Below are 20,569 nucleotides of genomic sequence, written 5' to 3' on the forward strand. Positions count from 1 at the left end.
ATTCCCATCCACCCAGGTAAAACAGAGGGCCTCAATACATACATTAATTTTCTTTCAACTGATGCTTTTAATAAATAATACAAATCTACACTGTTGACAGATGGTATGCTGTGTACCACAGAGAATTAAAGGGATCTAAATTATCCAGTTTGTACTTACACATCGGTTTGGTTAACGAGTTTATTAAATAAAGTTAAAATAGAAAATGTTGTTAAAGGGGAAAAGTGCAAATAAAATATCTTTAGCTTTTGTATGACTCTTATGCATGTGGGACTAATGTTTCGGTTTAGAAATAAACAAGTCTATTGAAATGAAAAGATACGATTTTATTTTCCTCTAAAGATACTATTCACTTGTTGAATGCAATCTCAATTTACATAAACTCCTCCTTTCAGTCGGTTAAGATTGAATATTAAACGCTGTTTACTGTCTTCAATTAATCAGCAAACATTAAAGATAAAAAGGGAGAATGTTTAACAGTTAGTAATTTGTTGATCTCAAGTGAACTTCCTGTAAACTTTTCCCAGAATGCATTCTGGGGTGAAACCCTGGGCTCCTTTGAAGTCAAAGGCATTTTGCCATTGATTTTAATGGAGAGAGGATTTCAGCTGCTATATTTAGACACAGAATGAAACAAGCTTAAATACTCTATCCAAGGAACCTCTTGTAATGTAATTTTGAGTGTTATTTCTGTTCTGCACAGGGTAGGTTCTTCCTCTTGTCAGCAGCATCCCTTGTTTACTAGTGTCCTAAGAGGCTGATTTCAATAGGCCTCTTGTTGTTCTCTGCATAATATATAGTTATGGTAATATTTGTATATTCATAAATACTCCTGTCAATGTGAGCATTCTCAGTGTTTTGCAAACTGTGGGTCATTTTTCCTAACAAATGTGTATATCCTATTCCAGTTAACATCAAGATAACCCAAGGGTTGGGTGTAGGTATCTAGGGGCAGACCTTGACTTCATGTATTATCTTTCATTCTATCTGCCACTGAAATACAGCCATATTTTGGGACAAAACAGCAGCCATAGGCCCCAACACCTTGGGTTTTTCTGGGGCTGGAACATCCAATGGGGAAAAAATAGTGGGTGCCCACCAGCCACAGCAGTTCCCCCCACCCCCACTCATCAGCTGATGTGGGAGCACTGCTGTTCTCACCTGACAGCTGATGAGAAGTGGTGCCACTGCCAAACAGCTGTTCAGTGGCTCAGAAAGGAGCTGAGGGGAGGGTGGACAGGAGCCTCAGGGAGGGGTGGAGTGGGCGCAGGAAGAGGTGGAGCTAGAGTGGGGCCTTCGGGGAGGGGGTGGAGTGTGGGCAGGGCCTTAGGGTCAAGCACAGTTTGAGCCCCCCGGGGAAAAAGGAAAAAGCGCCTGGGACAGCAGCCATTTGACATCCTAAAATCTATTGTATACTATTGCAACAGGCTTGGAAGTGATGAACATCTTTCCTGTTTTAAGTGATTTTTAGGTAGAAAGAATGGATATTTTTATACATCATCTTGGAGGAAAAGTAGAAACCTCATCAAAAGATGAGGTATTAAAATATCCTGGCTTCCAAATTCATATGCCACTTTTTCTATATCTGTCAGTTAGTAACTATCTTTTGATTTTAGTCCAGAAAATAACTGAGATGCTTTTTGGGGGCAAAGAAGGGAGGCGGGAAGCTAGAAGGCTTTTCAGAAGTAAACAAACAAGAAGGGGGTGTGTGTGTGTGTGGTTTTTTTTTTTTTTTTTTTTTTTCTGGAGCTCTTCAAACCACTTTTCCTGATTAAATTCAAATTAAAAAAAACCATTTTGGCTAGGGATTAAGCATGAGAAATTTGAAGCAGAAAGTTAGAGGGATAAAGGGTGTCCAGATTAGTTTTATAATTGAAAGTATCTCACATCCTCACCTACCAAGTTACTGTTTTAGCACCATAGTAATATATATTTTTTTCAAGTGTCAAGGATTCTAGATAAGAGCTTAACTGAGCCTTAAATCCTTGTGGAAAGGAAAGAGCTTTTAAAATACTTATTAAATGCTAATCTTAATCATATTCACCATTATTAAAACTTGAAATAGGTTGAAATATTTACATGATGTGAAATGAAAGACTAGCAATGGACCTGAGACACTCTAAAGAAATGGGAGAATAATTGCCAAAGATTAAGAAAGCAGAAATGGCTAAACAAGAAAAGACCTTAGTGTCCAGTTAGATTTTCTTTTTCATTAGAATAAGCTTTTCTTTCAAAAATTTAAAAATGAACTGACTTAAGTGCAACAAAATGGGAGGAAATATTTAAATACGTTGAAACTTAAGTTCTTGTATTTGAGGTTAAGGAAGCTTCAAACTTTCCCATGCACACTGCTCAGGCCTTACTAATTCTTGAGACTGATTAGTCAGTAAGACTTGGGGCAACATTAGTGTGTGTGTGCGCCATATAAACACAAAACAAAAAAATAATCCCTGCCCCCAAAGAGTTTGATTGAAGTATCTTTAAAAGAAAAGAAATGGTGTTAAAATAGGTTACTTTAATTTCAAAATATACAAAGTTTTGATCATCTCTTTACATGTGGAGTACCTGCCTTCCTCGTCTACGCTACAAACTTATGTTGGTATAACTACATCACTCAGGGGTGTGGAAAATCCACATTCCTGAGTGATGCAGTTATAACAACCGAACTCGCAGTGTAGACAGCGCTATGTTGACAGGACAGCTTCTCCCGTCGACATAACTAATGCCTCTCAGGGAGGTGGGGTACTTGTGCTGAAGCTCTCCCATCTTCACTAAGCGGCACAGCTACATCACTTCTGCAGTGCTGTAAGTGTAGACAAGCCCTCCTGTATTTTGCTGATTATGAGCTAAAAACTTACTGGGAAAGCACTTAGTGATGGCTGCGACACAAACTCCTTAGAGAAATAAAGCCATTCCCATGAGCTTATGGACAAAATGGACTTGCCATGGTATATACTGTAGCTTTTAAATTTGCTCAAGTGACTTTTGTGCTTCACATTGGTAAATCTAGTCTGTATGGGAGGTTAGAATTTAATATTAAGAAGCTAATATATTGTACTTTTTTATCTTAGGAATGACCTACCTTGACCATGCAGGTACAGCACTTTTTCCACACAGTCTTCTTAAGGAGTTTACTGATGATCTCAGTAAAAATATTTATGGTAAGTACCAAGCAACTTTCTCATAGACTAACATCATTTACAGTGTTTCCTGTTACTGCAAGAGTATTTACATTCTATATACTGCAGTGATCAAGTGACAAATATGATGGTCTTTGTCATAGTTTGGGACAACTGCACCTCCTCAACCATCACCTCTATTGGTCAGAGACATACGTCTCGCTCCTTCCTGGCAGGGTTTTTTCCCATACTGCACAGTTCCCTCTACATTATGATATTCCCAGCAAGCCAGATCACCTAAACATGCCAGCATCTGTTTTGCTTTCTCTCAAGAGGCTATGAACAGTGGAATTGCCACAGTTATAAATTACCACACACCTCGAGGTGAAAGCATTACAGAGAACCTTAAAAACAATAAAAGAACATGCATGCTAAAAGCTTGCCCAACATCACCCCCATTCCAACTTCAGGTTTTGGTAAGTGTCATCCCTTCAAAACCCACAACTGGGTTTTCCCTGTGGTTAGGAGTTCATAACTGTCTCAGATTCAGAACTAAAACAACAATGAATAGTTCACTCTTTCCTTTATATGGCTTGGGCCTTTGATCTTGGCCTCATGTAACAGGTGATCAGCAGACAGTGGCCTGCTGATCCAGCTTCAAAAGGCTGGGTTTTGGCATACAGTTTACACCCCCCCCACACACACATGGGATTTCCATTGACCTCCCCCTACATGTTCCTCAGACAAACCACTTTATAATTTTTGTTCTAAAAAGTCCATTCTTGTCTGGCACTTTCTTCTATATCATCCTTTGAACCCCCAGATCTCACATTTATCTCCCTCCTTGAGAGGTGACATACAGTCCAGGCTCACAATAATACATAAACCATTCATTTAATATAATGGACCCCAAAGATACTTACACTTAATTCAGTGAGGTCTTCCAAGGATATTGTAGGAAATTGCTACATCAGTTAGTCTTACCTTGACTTTGGTCCCAGCTCTGTCACTAACTCACTGAGTAACCCTGAGAAAGGCACAAACTCTCCATGCCATTTTGTCCAGACATGCAGAGGGGTCCTCTAGACACAGGTTTTTTTTGTCCTGTTTCATGTGCAGAGGGAGGCAAGTCAGTCCTCTTTGTGGGTATCTCAGCAGTTTAAGGACTTGCATGGGCAGGAACTGGGCTGCCAGAAAGTGAGTGGCCTCATCTTGGGTGGACGCTTTGTTTCTGGTATGTGCTCCCTGCAGCTCTGAGCACATGATTGCTGGCTTGGGAACTAGCCATTATCATTTAACCAGAAAGCCATAGCCTTTAAGGCAAGGGACACACATCAACATATTTGTGGGGTGTAATACTGAGGTCACCTCTGTGCAGGGTTGGATTTAGGGACAGGCGACCCAGGTGACCGCCTGGGGTGCTAGGCTTGGGGGGCATCTGGCTCAGGGTGCTGTTTTTGTTAGCAACAAAAGGAGAAATCGAATATTCTAAGTAAGTTTCAGATATATTCATGTTTTGAATGAGAATAAAATCAAATCTCTAGACTGCTGTAGCCAAGGTTACGACAATGGCATAAACGTGAAGGGAAGAAACAGTGGCATCCAGGCAAGGATCCTTGCACTGAATCCAAGAGCTTTCTTTCTGCCTTGTGGCTGCCATTCCCTCAACATGGCGGCATCATCTTCTTTAGATTCATTCTGTCTCTTAGGAGTACTGCAAAGGATATACGTCCTGTTTTCAGCATCAACTCTCAGGAGTAAGATCCTCATCAATAATGTTACAAATCTGACTGTGAAGCCACTAAGTGACACACTCTGGGAGAGATACATGGACAGTGTAAGGCACCAAGTGACTGAGGTTTACGATGCCCTAATAGAACTGGTGCAGTCGAGTAAAGCTGAGGCCAGAATTTGACGTGTGGTGCAAAGCCTGGCAAACCAGATCATTAACTTCATGTTTCTTGTCTCAATTGTGGTTTGGCACAACCTCTTTTTTTCCAAGTAAACATTGTAAGCAAAGCATTACAAACTCAGTCAATGGACATTGCAACCGCTACTACTTTGATGAGAAGCTACCTTGATTTCGTTGTGGCCCATAGAGACAACAAATTTGAAGATGTCATTACTGCTGACAAAGAAATGGCGGAAAACTTAGGAGTTGAGCTTATCTTCAAGGAAACTCGTATTCCTCAGATTTGGTTACGAGAGCAGAGATGAGGTGATGGAAAGATTAGAAGAAAAATTCAAGAGGGAGGTCTTTTTGCTCTTATTGACACTACTCAAGTGTCCGTCAAAGATCTGGAGAATTGAAGCACCATGAAAAGACCTGGGTTTTTTTGGTACGATGACCTTAGTAAGCTGCTGGTGGACAGGAAAACATTCTTGAACAATTGTACAGAACTCCACTGGGCGCTGACACATGGGGGATGTTCAGACGTCAATGCTAAAGACCTGTATGTTGAACTGAACAACATTAATCATATTTTATAATATGGGAAGCACTCTCTAGTCCAAGTTCTCAAATTCATTCATGAGCTGAAGGACACTTCCTAATGTGTGGATAGCTTTGTGAATTCTTTTCATGTTGCAGGTCAGTCGTGAATGGTGAGCGCACCTTTTAGAAGCTCAGGCTCATTAAAACATATCAATTGACGATGGCCAATGAGAGACAGACATCACTTGAAAGTGCAATTGGCCAGTCTTGGGATCTCTGACACTGAGCTTCAGTTCGTGAGGGCAAAGGGGAGCAAAGCGACCCTTTGAACAAAAGGACTAGGGTTAACATTCTAAGACTGTCACCTACTTTAATACTGGTCCACCCAATGTTGGTGCACACCAATTTCTTGATGTTAGTATACTTCCATTCTTAAAATTAAAAATTTTTTGTAAGTTTAGAGGAAATTGAATTTGATTTGCTTACATATGGCATGATTTACAGATCCCAGTGTGCAAATTTATCATTTTCTATGACGGGGATAAATCATGCATGCAAATCGAGCATCAAAATCATGGAATGGGCTACAAATGTAAGAAAGATAGTCAAAAGTTTAACAAATGCAGTGGGGGCACTGAAGACATTCCTTGCCTGGGGTGCCATTTGGTCTAGGGCTGGACTTGCCTGTGTGCCACAGATGGATTCTGGCTGGTGCTCATTTTGTACACAACTGCTTCTTCTCCCTCTCCATTGCCATGACAGGGAAGCAGAGAACAGAATTTAGAATGCAGCTAAGTTACACCAAGACTTAGAAATAGTTCTTCGTGTAGAGGCTTTAGCTTGAAATGTAGACCTATGAATGAGTATTACAATAGTATAAGTTGATTTGATCTTAGCAATGTGCTTTTATTTCAGAATTTTTTTTATTCAAGTGCATATTAGTGATAAAAATTAATGCTCAGTCACCATACCCATTATAAAGCCTAATATTTGTCTAATCTCAACTATTTCAAATAACCTTGAGCTGAAATTTGATATATAAATTTTAAAAAGTCTGTTAAATTAGTGAGTTACTTCACATGCATGAGCATTAGACTAACTGCTTAAACCAGAAGTTTATCGGATCTGCAGTTGTTACAGAAGAATGAACTAAATCCTAATATTTTCCCCCTTTTAATCAACATTGATTAAATTTCAATTACAGGGCCAGTTTCTCTCCCCTGTTACTCATGCAACCTCATTTAGTGCTGCTGGGTGACAGGTGTAAAGGACAGTATTAAGACACCCACGTAAGTAAGGGTAGACCTTGGTTGCAGATCTTATTTTTTGGTGATTATTCACTGGTCTAAAGGACCACAAGTTGCTGAAAGCTGGGGGAGAATAGTTACTTCTAAATTAGATACAACTACGAGAGCCCAAGGAACCTATTTTATAGTCCATTTTCACAATGAAACTTCACTCTAAGCTAGAATTGTATTCTGTTTAAAGTCTCTATACTCTAATCCCTGCAACACTAAAACTCAGTGATATTTTTTTTAGAAACTATGTAAAATAGCTAAGGCCATGCCCTTTTACTGCAAAAATTATATGGATCTAACAATTTAACTTTGTTTTTAATTTTATTTCTCAAATGTTTAGTCATTAGGTGAATGTAAGTGCTTATTAACATGAAAGAGTGATGTGCTTGCCTTCAGGTCCACATACTTTCTCATAAAATCTACCACACTAACTTCAGTGAAAGCTTATTGCCTATGTTTTAACTTCTGAACAGACCTTGCCAGTTTGTTTTGAATAGTGTGAAGCTGGCTGATAATTTTGTGATGGAGTGGATATACACTAAGACCTGCAGTCAAACCACAAAAATCTTTCCCATTTAAAACATAGGATAGATTTTTTTTTTTAAACCCAGATGTCCAAAAATTAATTGGCTGTCACTTAAACATACCATACCTTTTAACCCTCTGTTATTTGCTTGTTAACGTACGTTTGTGTATTACACATGCATTCTCTATAGCTTCCTCCTAGCAGAATAGTACAGCTGTAACTTCCTTCTAATGGAACTCTCTTACAATTAGATCAATTACTAATATCTGCCAGCTGAAGTTTCAAGGTCTGTCATAATTGCTTTCTTCTGTTGTTTCTCTCCTCTTGACTGACTACTCTCAAGAGCTTCAGGGCAACACTGAAATATTAACTCTTTTTGTCCTCTTTTCACTGGCTTGGTCTAGTACTTTGATAAAGAGAAAAATATTAACAAAACTGATTAATGATTGACTTCTATGTCTGTCTCCTAGGCAACCCTCATAGTCAGAGCATCAGCAGCAAGCTGACGTATGACACTATTGAGCATGTCCGATACAGGTAGAATAATCTGTATTTTATTTAGCATTTTGATTTCCAATATACTGTTTGGATTATTCCTTGGAGTTAGTCATTTTGGTGTATTGTTTGTTGCATGTGATAGTACATCTAGTTCATAAGTTCCATGAAGCATTGGTCAGGCTCATGTTGGAGGGATTAGGGGATCACCAATGCTTCCCCCCCCCCCCCACCTCTCAGTATCACACCTGTATTTATGTAATTACATGATAATGGAGCCCGAGCCTGCAGTTGCATTAGGATGTTAGGGATGAAACATTAACCCTGTTCTGGAGGTAGTGATTAACAAGATGGTGTGAGGGTTCAAATGCCGGAGGCATTCTAAAAATGACCTAATGGACTACAGGAATTTGTACATTACTTTACAGAAATTACTAAATTACTTAAAATAGCCTTAGTTTTAGGGAGAACAAAGAATATTAAATGGAGACTGAGATACTAAGTGCTTTTTGTTCTGGTTTAGAGCAGGAACTCAAATATAAGACCATCCCCATCTCCAAATAATTCTGAAATAGGCTAAGAATTTTCTCTTAGCCATTAATTTACCAAAATAGAGGGAAGCTGGGATTAGTTTAGTCAGCCATTGGTTTTAATTGGTGGCACTGGCAACGATAAAATTAAATTTATGTATGTAGCTAAGTATAAAAACACTTTCATAGTATAACAGTATGCTCTGGGCCTCTGTCTTTAATGCACTGTTTGCCCAAAGCACCGTGGTCTTGGCCCTTATTTTGTATAACATCTTATAAACCACAGTATATCCCAAAGCACTTTACAGAATTCAAATCCATAAAGCCATACCATTGTGACTTTTGAAAGTGTTCTAATTCTGAATCAACAAAATCTGTAAATTATCCTTTTGCTCTTTGATATCATAATGGAGATTTACAAAAGTATAAAATGATACAATCTGTCCTGAAGAGATTGTAATCCTGAACCCCATTGGACAGAGGCTGTTGCAGGTATAAGCAAAAGCTAAATTTTCAGAAATTAAGGAAAGCAGGATTTGGGTCATGGAAGCATCTGAGTAAAAACAGGCTGTGCTCTTTTGCCCCCATGCAGACATGTACTAGACTATACCTAATAGGCTTTGTCAGCCAGTTAATGGTCAACTTTCTAACAGTCTATTTTCCAATAAAAGTTTGAAAAGCACAATCATCAAAACAGCTTATTCATAAAGGTTCAGGAAAAGAGTCCAAAAAAACTCTCTGTAAATCAGCTGTCAAAAAAGCAATAAAATATATTTTTTAAAAAAAATCTATACTTTCATAACATTGCTTGATTTTGATTTGTTGCAATGTGACAAGATGATGAGGCAGGCATCTGTATTCTGCATCACCACCACCATCTTCTATTTCCTCAATAGAGGAAAAGGTCCAGCTGGCAGATTTAGATTTTTTTTTTAAAATGCTTGTTTGCTTGTTTCATGGTCTCAGTGTGTGTATATAATGTCTTCTGCAGTTTCCACGGTTTGCATCCGATGAAGTGAGCTGTAACTCACGAAAGCTCATGCTCAAATAAATTGGTTAGTCTCTAAGGTGCCACAAGTACTCCTTTTCTGTTTGCTTTTAAATCTATTTGAGCAGAAACTCTAATTAGAAAATGGCTTTTAGAAAAGGTCACAATATTCTGACATAACCACAATGGGGCAGCCATTTTAGATGGGTTTTTTCTCTCTGACAGAGGATCCAAGCAACTATATTAAAACAGAAATTAAGCTTTTATGTTTTACATTAACAGGACACACACCCCTGTACTGCTTTCCGCAGCCCCATTGGCCTGCAGCAGTAAACCGCAGCCAGTGGGAGCTGTGATCAGCCAAACCTGTGGACGCAGCAGGTAAACAAACTGGCCCGGCCTGCCAGGGGCTTTCCCTGGACAAGCAGTGCCCCAAGTTTGGGAAACATTGCTCGATATACTAAGTGACAATATTGCAAACAGACACCTAGCTAATGATGCTACAATATTTATCTCACAACAGCCTTAAATAAATGCTAAAAGTTCCTTACTGTACTTAGCTGATGTCTTGTGCATTGGAAGCATGTGCCTTTCTGTCCATCCATGATATGGAAATACCATCGCTCCAGTTTCTTTCGTGAAGGCTAAAGAGTGTGACTGTAATTCACACCTCTGGTGCTGTATAAATACCTGAGTTTACAAGTTTAACAGTTGTTGCATTGTTTTTAGTTAGTTGTTAGAGTATTTGTTTCTCATGCAGGCATAAGAAAATGTTTGCTTTCTGAATATTTTAAAACAGTTGCTCTTTCAAATCTTGAACTTGCGATCTCAGACATTGCATCACTGTTCTCTAGTCATTAAATCAGACAACTGCATGAGAGGATGTTAATTTTTCTATATCTATATAATGTATTAAAATATAGGGTCAAATCATCAGCTGATGTAAGTTGACATATCATTGAATTCAATGGGACTATGACAGTTTATGCAATCAAAGGCCTGACTGTAAGATTAAAAAAACACAAGTAGAGGTCAGGAATTTAAATATGGTGGGGGGGAAATCAAGAAATTTCCCCAGCAAAGGTTTCAACACCAAACTTGGATCTCCTATTTATCTCCAAGACAATAAATAGTACAGAATGGGGTGTGATCCAGAGAATGGTCCTGATCCTGCTCTGATTGAAGTCAATGGGGTTTTTGCAATTGAGATAAAGGGGAACAAGTTTTGGGTCCAGAACTAGACCACTATACTTTTCATGACCGCTTTCTCTCCAGATATGCTGAAAAGAACTCAGTAACCTTTTTATAGGTCTAAAGAAACTACAGGAGAAGAATAATTTCTCTTGCCTGGGAATATTAATTGAAAATGTGAAACAGGAGTAAAATTCATTATTATGAAAATGGTTGTGCCTCTGTAACAATATATACAGTTAAGTATTATTGGGTTTTGCCCAGAAAATAGTCTTACATTTTTTGGATAATTTCTTCTCGTGTATTTCAATAAACCACTTAGTAACATGCAGAGCTTTAGTTTGCTACCCTGTATGGATAGCATACATTATTTAATCAAATAAAAGGTGGTGAGTTTCAGTGCCAGACTTATTTTTAAAAATAGTTATTGTGGTTTCTGGAATATGATGCACAAGATCAGAAATCTTTCTCTACCATAGTTCTCCAGGGCTAAGCAATTTCTGTGTCAGAAAACAGCAATGTTGGAATGGTTACATACATGGAAATTGCTTGACCTTTCATACGCAGTAAGAAACAGACACAGTATCTTCTTAGTATTGATTTGTCCTTTCTAAATGTCACTAACTGGAGACTGTATGGATGAGTGAAATCTGAGCACCACATTCTGCCCTTCCTAATGGTGCACAGCTGCATGGAAACCCTGTTTAGAAATCAGGGTGACTCAATTCTTTTACAATACTGGGTTTATAAAAATCTTTCTTTAGCTAATGCTGCTGCCTTCGGTCCAGCTGGCCATACTGAAGTAACAGCACTTCTATTTTTCAGTAAGGAGAAATGCTACATGTTTAAAGAGCTAAAGGTTCCATGCTCCTCAGTGAGTTGTTTCCACTTAGGAGAGCAGAAACACCTGCATTTCCCTGAAATTCTTCCATCTGGAGGGGTTTTCTTCTTTATCCCAGCCCTGCTGAATTAGCCACTTGCAAGCTTTGCACATTTAAGGCTGTGCATATTCAACTCAACACTAATGTCAAAAGTCAAACCAATAGAAGCTGAAGTCAGTATGACTGTCACTAGGGTACATTTTGATGTCCTTAGCAATACAGGATAATTAGAGAAAAAACAGTTTTGGGGAAGGGCCTGATAATTTTGTGGGTGAGGGAGGTGCTCATTTTTCTGCAGGGTTCATATATCCAATATCAGTCATGCACAGAAGGCACATCTCAAGTGTGCATGGAGATGTCTTATGCACTGTTGTCATAGCTGTGTTGGTCCCAGGATAGTAGAGGGACAAGGTAGGTGAGGTAATATCTTTCATTGGACAACCAACTTCTTTTGCTGAGACCAGCTTTTGAGCTTACACAGAGCTCTTCTTCAGGTCTGGGAAATGTAGCATGCACGTAGGAGAGCGGGGAAAAAGCCATTGTGCCCATATAGACTGAACCCATGACCTGAATTAATGTTCCATAACGCATTGAATGACAACAAAATGGTGATGTAAACCATTCTGTTCAACAAAGCACCACTTTCAATTTTCCCTCCAGCATGCAGCCTTTCACCTATTTGCTGAAACACTTTTTTTCTAAATACAAAAGGAATTCCCATGGGAGTTAAGTGCCTAAATAACTTTTGGAGATTTGGGCCTTAGTTTTGCCAACACTTGTCTTTGTGGTTCATTCCTTTAGGGACTGCTCATTGTGGCAAATACTGAACTGGCTAGTAAAAATTTGCAGGCAGGCCTATAGGTACCATTCTACAGGAATAAATTGGCAGAGCAACCCATTATGCTTGGAATTACATTCGCTTGCAACGTAAGAGCCATTGAAACACCTTTTTATTCCACTTTGTTAGGTCAGCTCCTGGACTCTCATCTCTGGTGATAAATTCATTAACTGTTTACTTGATAACGTTATGTTCTAAAGCTCCTACTTATCTGTTTTCTCACTGCTAGCAAGCTTTATGGCATCTGCACTCCCTATAAAGAGACTGCAATAAATAACATCTAAACATTCATAATGTTTCTGTGTTGGCATGCTAAGAAATCCCAGTTACATAATCTGAAATGCTAAATGTTTTAAAAAAATCAGTTATATGTAAAATATTATAAAATCTGGAGGCTGCACCTGATAACATTCTGCAACACACAGGGTTGTTGCTTTTTAATGGCTTTATTCAGACAAATCTCCCATTGATTATAACCAGAGATTTATTTACATAAAGTGTACAGGATTGTGCTCTACATTTTTGTGTGTATTTAATGTGCCCATGAATATGAATGTAAGGACCAACCAGGAAGTAATTGTGACCACCCTTATACTTCCTCTGAGGCTTATAGGTAAGAAGACTAGGTGAAGCATGTAATTCAGTATTGGGGGGGGGGGGGAGGGAAATCTCAATTTGGAATTTTGAGTCTGATTACCTCTGTGATGGACGTGGAGGTACCTTCATGATTTATGAATTCTGTATGTTGACCTGGGCAGTGGGAGGTTTACTGTACGAATATAATTTAGTTTAATATGTGCTGTTGGGGGACAATGAGCAAGAAGGAAAAAATGCTTCAAGATGCCTCCGCAATCACTTAAGAGACCATGATTAGCTTTGATTTTTACCTCTTGCTCCAGCCAAACTAAAAACTGGTTTTGACCAGAAAGGCCAAGGCCAGGGAATGAAGAAGAGAACATCAGTACTTTAAAGAGTGAGTCTCTTTAAAGAGTGGGGCAGTTGTTCAGGGGAAATATAGTGAGACCCAGGGTTCCTGCTGGGAAGTATATGAAGAAGTTAGGCCTGCCTACATTACCACACAGGATGGTAATCCTTTAGGGAAGAGAGACTTGTGTAGGCTGTTGTGTTTAAAATCTTTTTTCTCTAAAAGCTTTGTTCCTACTGCACAATAAACAATAGCTTAAGAAGGTGGTTTGGGGTTCCTGTATACACCACTGGTCACAGATTGCCACAGGGAAGAATTGCGGGTGCTCAAACCTGGCCAGCCCTGTTTGGTAAGCATGGTTGATACATAAGGTACTATACCCTAGTGCCAGGTTTAAGAGTGGGAGAATCATGGGATTGATAAAACCATGAGGCCTTGCATCTAAAGGGATGTGCTCTAAGGGATCAGAAAGGGGACACAGGTGCAGTTATAACCTATTCTGCCTCTTCTAGAATCCAGACTGCAACAGTCAAGCCAGATTGACACCCCCTCTGATGAAGGAACAGCCTCTGTGGCAGTGAAGTCAAGCTTTACCTGGATGGATTTCTAAATTGTTCCCTAGAACAAAGTAAATGGTTTTTAACTCAAGTTCTGAATGAGAGAGATGGGCCTATGACCTTCAGTTTTTCTGTTGCATTTGAAGAAAAGCCACAAATCTGCTATAATATTGCTGGGCCAAAGTAGCAACAGAGTTTAAAAAATGTACAGACCAGAGAAGACCTATTGAATTGAGAAACACAGAAGTTACAGGTTGAGGTGATTAAAATTCTGCAAGAGAGAAACAAATACATTTCGTAGGCTCAGAAGAATGGATGAGTGTTGATGATGGATAAAGATAAGACAAAATTGGGAGTGGTAAACTAATTGGGGATGAGGTGAGAAACAGAGAGCCCAATGATGTGCAGGGATCATGGTCTGCCAATTTTCAGCAAAGCCAGATCAGAAGAATCATGCAAGTCTGGGTGATGCTGTTGAGGATACAGTAAAAGAAGGGGTCCTATTGACTGCATAAAAACCAGGTTTGATTGAACATCTAACTTGATTGACTTGCTCTGGATTCCAGAAAAGGCAGCATGTGTTTATAAAAGCAAAGGGGAATGACACGGGGACATCTCAGATAACAACTGGAGGAAAGCAGAGGCACAATATAGGTTAGATCTTCGGTTCAAAGATTAGATAAGTTTGTATAGTCCAGAATGGATTGCGGCACATAGTTTACTGAATTGGTGTTATGCTTTTGGCAGGAGGGCATGGGGCAGAATCATTAGAAATGGCTGGAAGCCAAAGCATTTGCTTTTCTCTGCAGAATGCTTTTGTTTTAGTGTCATACCAGAATAATGTTGAAGAGATGATCTGTAAAGTGGATGAGATTGATTTGAGCGCCAAACTGAGCAAAAAGAGCACTTCTACAGACAGATGTAACTCCTACATCTTCTTGAAAGGAAAAATCATTTGATTGATCTGATGCTCTGTTGTACAGAGCAACTAGTTCTTTAGAGTAAAATGCATTGGCTTTCATGTGTGGCTTGAAAATGCACAGCAAATGTGTCAGTAAAAACTTCATGGAACTTTGCAGATTGTTGCCAGTCATATAGAATTTTCTTTTGACTTAAGAAAAACCTCTCCTTTTTATTATGCCCAATCAATCTGGAAGAAATCCTGACTTTTATCCTGCTACACAGTTCAGTGATTCAAGTTTCTGAGCTGCTTTAAGGATACTGTTTCTTGTGTTATGATTGCTGCAAGTAATGAAAAGGAAGAATTCCTTCAAGAAGCAATCTGAGCCATGATAGGATGTAGGAGCATGAAAGATGTGTATAGAGTTGGGCAACATCTGTGCCTATAATTGCTGCTTTTTTTTTTGGTGAGGGTTAATAACCAGTTAAGAATTTAGTGTTTCGGTGTCTAATTTTTGAATGTATCTAGATTTTTTGTTTGCTGTGTTTCGGAGCAGGAGGAAAAATGTGTTATGACTGGTCTTATGGGAGATTCTTCAGCTGAGTAATATGTTTCTAATATTTAGAATTCCTTTTTTAAAAGGTAAGCCCATTTCAGAGTAAGATGTGCACATCATGAAATCTTTATGAAAACTCCTGCTTGTAATCTGTTCACAGTTCATCCAACAGTGTCTAGTTTAACACTGCCATTTCTCAGCCATCCTGCTATTCTCTCTGTATTTAATTTCCTTTGCCTTTTTTAAAGGTAATTTTAGCTTTCTCTGATCATTCATTTTGAAGTTTATAAAGTGATCTCTGTGGATTTACATTGAGTTTTTTCCTGAAGGCACATAAATCAGTGCCCATATTTGGTGGCTTTAGAATCTCTCCTACCACAACACCCATGTTCTACTTGCTTAAAAAACCTGGTAATCTATTTGTTTATGGTTTCGGACTATAAAGATTTATGACAGCATTGTTTAGCAATGCTTGACTTTAGCAAAGCTTTTGACACTGTCTCCCACAGTATTCTTGTCAGCAAGTTAAGGAAGTATGGGCTGGATGAATGCACTACAAGGTGGGTAGAAAGCTGGCTAGATTGTCGGGCTCAACGGGTAGTTATCAATGGCTCCATGTCTAGTTGGCAGCCGGTATCAAGTGGAGTGCCCCAAGGGTCGGTCCTGGGGCCGGTTTTGTTCAATATCTTCATAAATGATCTGGAAGATGGTGTGGATTGCACTCTCAGCAAATTTGCGGATGATACTAAACTGGGAGGAGTGGTAGATACGCTGGAGGGGAGGGATAGGATACAGAAGGACCTAGACAAATTGGAGGATTGGGCCAAAAGAAATCTGATGAGGTTCAATAAGGATAAGTGCAGGGTCCTGCACTTAGGACGGAAGAACCCAATGCACAGCTACAGACTAGGGACCGAATGGCTAGGCATCAGTTCTGCGGAAAAGGACCTAGGGGTGACAGTGGACGAGAAGCTGGATATGAGTCAGCAGTGTGCCCTTGTTGCCAAGAAGGCCAATGGCATTTTGGGATGTATAAGTAGGGGCATAGCGAGCAGATCGAGGGACGTGATCGTTCCCCTCTATTCGACATTGGTGAGGCCTCATCTGGAGTACTGTGTCCAGTTTTGGGCCCCACACTTCAAGAAGGATGTGGATAAATTGGAGAGAGTCCAGCGAAGGGCAACAAAAATGATTAGGGGTCTGGAACACATGAGTTATGAGGAGAGGCTGAGGGAGCTGGGATTGTTTAGCCTGCAGAAGAGAAGAGTGAGGGGGGATTTGATAGCTGCTTTCAACTACCTGAAAGGGGGTTCCAAAGAGGATGGCTCTAGACTGTTCTCAATGGTATCAGATGACAGAACGAGGAGTAATGGTCTCAAGTTGCAGTGGGGGAGGTTTAGATTGGATATTAGGAAAAACTTTTTCACTAAGAGGGTGGTGAAACACTGGAATGCGTTACCTAGGGAGGTGGTAGAATCTCCTTCCTTAGAGGTTTTTAAGGTCAGGCTTGACAAAGCCCTGGCTGGGATGATTTAACTGGGAATTGGTCCTGCTTCGAGCAGGGGGTTGGACTAGATGACCTTCTGGGGTCCCTTCCAACCCTTATATTCTATGATTCTATGATTCAATGCACAACAGTGACAGAACCAAAGATGCTCAAAAGCGCTAAACTCAAGATCCGGAATGCAATGCCGAGGCTTTGCATGCTGGACCCCAGACCCATTAATGTGGCAGATATTTGTGCTGACCTATCTTTGTCCTGTTTGAATCAAGTGTCTGGCTATTGCTAGTGAAATGCTTAGCTTCGTAGAACACTATGAACAAGCAATACTCATACTCAGTAAATTGTACTGAAGGGACGAGTATGCCTCTCCTCCTGAACAGTGAGTGAGTAGCACCTCAACCGTCCTCCAATCTGCCATCCCCTCCTAGTACCACTGAGAAGTGTGACCCAGTCACCTTCCACTCTCTGACCCTTGTACAATACCATATCCTCCAAAAGAGCCTCCAGCTATCCCTTTCCAGCTGCTGATTCATCTCTCCCACCTTTCAAATGCTCCTCTGCCGCTACACTGTATTAAAACTCCAGTTCAACCCTTCTAACTTTTAACCAATATTGAATTAAATCTGCCTGGTCAATTAAATAGAGCTGGTCAAATTAAAACAATTAGTTTTGTGGGAAATTTCTAAATGTTTTTTGGGGGGGGGTCATTTTGGTTGAAATTTCACACCACATTTTCTGTTTTTTTTCACTGAAACCAAAATCTGAAATGTTTTTATTTACTGTACCTTTTGAAAAAATGGTTTAGAAAGCATTTTGAGTTTTCAAAATTTGGACATTTTTACTTAATCGTTTTTGGTTTAAAAACGAAAATTTGATTGAAACAGATTTTTGTAAAATTGTTTTTGATGAAAAGCAGTCTTTCATCAAAATTGCTTGTCACATTTTTTGTTGTAAAAATCTATCAGTTGCCAGAATTTTTCTCAATGCAAGACCTGACTCAACGCGCCTCCAAGTGTCGGATGTCGTTCCTCTGGCAGTCTCATGGAGCATGCCTCGTGTTCTAAGGACTCGATAGCTGGCTTTTTTATTTTGCGCAATTGTACCAAAATATTTAATGCAAAAAACCTGATGCAATTAACACTGTGTGTGTGTGTATATATAGACACACTGTAATTTATGTGCTTTATTATATTTAAGTAATTAGAAAAGTGATGTCTTTTTAGCCTTAGTGCTTACATGTTCAAACTATTGTACGGATATTGAGTAATCATTGAAGCATGCCAGTGAGCTCAAAGTATTATCCCCAATATTCAGATGGGAAAACTGAGGTACAGTGTAGTTAAGTGGCTTGTCTAAGGCCATAAAGTACATCAGTACAACTCAAGAATTCCACTGCTGGGCTATTCCTCCCATACATATTGTATGCTACATGTAGGGGTACTACAGATGTGAGGGATCTCCGAAAGAGCTTTTCAAAAGGCTCAGAGAAAAATGGTCTCAGTACTATCTTTAAAGGTTAGGTAAAATTACTGAATAAGCTCAGCATTTATTTTTCAGCATAAGCCTTCAGCCCCAGCCATTGGAAAGCTTTTGTCTTGAAATGAGGATATTCTTGCTTAAAGAAGTGGAAACACTGACTCTTAGTTCACAAAGTGTCTGATCACTTTTGTCAGAATAGGTCTGTGAGTTCCCCTACTCCCTCAGGGTAGAGACCAGGAGGAGGATTCTGTCCCCTGGACTCTCAGAGATCAGTGAGTATCAGCACAGAAACATTGATTCCAAACTGCCTCCCTGAACCTTCATGCTCTGGAGAGCACTGTCACAAAATGGGGATTCCACAACCGGGGGTGGGGAGCAGCACACTTTGATGCCCTGGGTGTGCAGCGGGAGGCAAAAATCTGGCTGAGAACTGTGAGCCCTTCACCCATGCCAATTCTGGTAGTGGTGCCCAGTAACTCTTCCCTGTTGTCAAAGGGCTGATTCAAACATTTCTATTTTTTAAAATCTCAGTGTGCAACATTTTCAGTTCTTAATCAAACTTGTATTTTCATTTTAACCCAGTTGCCCTTGAGGGCTACAACTCAGTGGCCTTTGGCAGGCCACAGGTTAGAAGCCAATGGACTACAAAATCTTTTTTTTTAATTAAGCCATATTTAGCAACAACCTAGACTTGGACTTTTTAAGGCCAGAAAGGACCATCATGATCATTTATTCTGGTCACCTGCACATTTGCAGGCCACAGAACCTCACCCACCCACTCCTTTAATAGACACCCCTAACCTCTACCTGAGTTACTGAAGACCTCAAATAATGATTTAAAGACTTCAAGTTAGAGACTCCTCCATTTACGCTAGTTTAAATCTCCATGCTGCAGAGGAAGATGACACCCCTCCCCCCCCCCCCCCCCCCGGGTCTCCGCCAATATGACCTGGGAGAAGATTCCTTCCTGACCACAAATATGGTGATCAGTTACACCCTGGGCATGTGGGCAAGACCCACCGGCCAGACACCCAGGAAAGAATTCTCTGTAGTAACTCGGAGCCCTCCCCATCTAATATTCCATCACTGGGCATTGGAGATATTTGCTACTAGCAGTCACAGATCACTTGCATGCTATTGTAGGCAGTCTCAACCTACTATCCCCTCCATAAATTTATCAAGTTCAGTCTTGAAGCCAGTTAATTTTTTGCCCCCACTGCTCCGCTTGGATGGCTGTTCCAGAATTACACTCCTCTGATGGTTAGACACCTTCCTCTAATTTCAAGCCTAAACTTGATGGACAGCGCTTATCCATTTGTTCTTGTGTTCATATTTATGCTTAAATTAAATAACTCCTCTTCTGAGGGTATTGATCCCTCTGACACTTACAGAGAACAAACCTATCTCCTCTCAGCCTTTGTTAGCTTAAGCTAAACAAGCCAAGCTCTTTGAGTCTCTTCTCATAAGGCAGGTTTTCCATTCCTCTGATCATCCTAGTGAGCTCTTCTCTGCACCTTTCCAGTTTGAATTCATCTTAAACAGGGAATACCAGAATTGCACACAGTATTCCAGATGAGTGGCTTCACAAATAACAAAAGTTTCTTGAGTGGAGTTATACCAGAAATGAATTTGTCCTTTCAATTGTTTAGATTGCGGTGGCCAACCTGAGCCTGAGAAGGAGCCAGAATTTACCAGTGTACATTGCCAAAGAGCCACAGTAATACGTCAGCAGCTGTGCCGATCAGCGCCTCCCCCTCCTTCCCTGTACCTCCTGATCAGCTGTTTTGGGGCGTGCAGGGAAGGAGCAAGGCATGGCAGGCTCAAGGGAGGGGGTGGGAAGGGGTGGAGTGGAGTGGGGGCAGGGCCTGTGGCAGAGCCAGGGGTTGAGCAGTGAGCACCCCCCGGCCCATTGAAAAATTAGCACCTGTAGCTCCAGCCCTGGAGTCAGTGCCTATACAAGAAGCTGCATATTAACTTCTGAAGAGCCGCATGTGGCTCCAGAGCCACAGGTTGACCACCCCTAGTTTAGATTATACACAATAAAATCTTTTAAACTCACATGGAAAACCTATTGTCACTTAGCTAATTAGCAAGTACGTGGACAAACGGGTTAAAAACAGAGCAAGAAAACTCAATTACAAAACTTATGTAATTTATTTGACAGTTGTCACTCACTGTTACTTTGCGGTAATGTGTTACAGGACAGGCATTTTTACAGAACATCAGTGAATGAGTTCTAGTGGTTTATAAAAATAAGACCTACTAAAATGAGACCTCATTTTGATGCTGCATTTGCTGAGATAGAGATAGAGGGACAGCGATTTGCATGTGTAGTTTATAAGGTACA

General features: G+C 40.1%; 1 protein-coding gene across 9 annotated transcripts in view; it reads left to right on the forward strand.

The window, feature by feature from the left end:
- Positions 1–20,569, forward strand: part of MOCOS (molybdenum cofactor sulfurase) — a 484,231-nt gene that overhangs the window by 45,064 nt on the left and 418,598 nt on the right. For 8 of the 9 annotated variants that reach the window (XR_007355097.2, XR_012667119.1, XR_007355095.2 and 5 more), the window contains exons 2-3: positions 3,072–3,161; positions 7,848–7,914. Coding sequence is in view for 2 of the 9 variants with exons in the window: in XM_048839335.2 (XP_048695292.2) it covers positions 3,072–3,161; positions 7,848–7,914 (157 nt within the window). In the remaining 7 variants the exon portion in view is untranslated. Of the gene's footprint in view, positions 1–3,071; positions 3,162–7,847; positions 7,915–20,569 lie in introns of those variants that run through there. The other variant, XM_048839339.2, reaches the window with a different exon arrangement.

The sequence above is a fragment of the Caretta caretta genome, chromosome 2 (genome assembly GCF_965140235.1).
Source record: "Caretta caretta isolate rCarCar2 chromosome 2, rCarCar1.hap1, whole genome shotgun sequence".
NCBI lineage: Eukaryota > Metazoa > Chordata > Testudines > Cheloniidae > Caretta > Caretta caretta.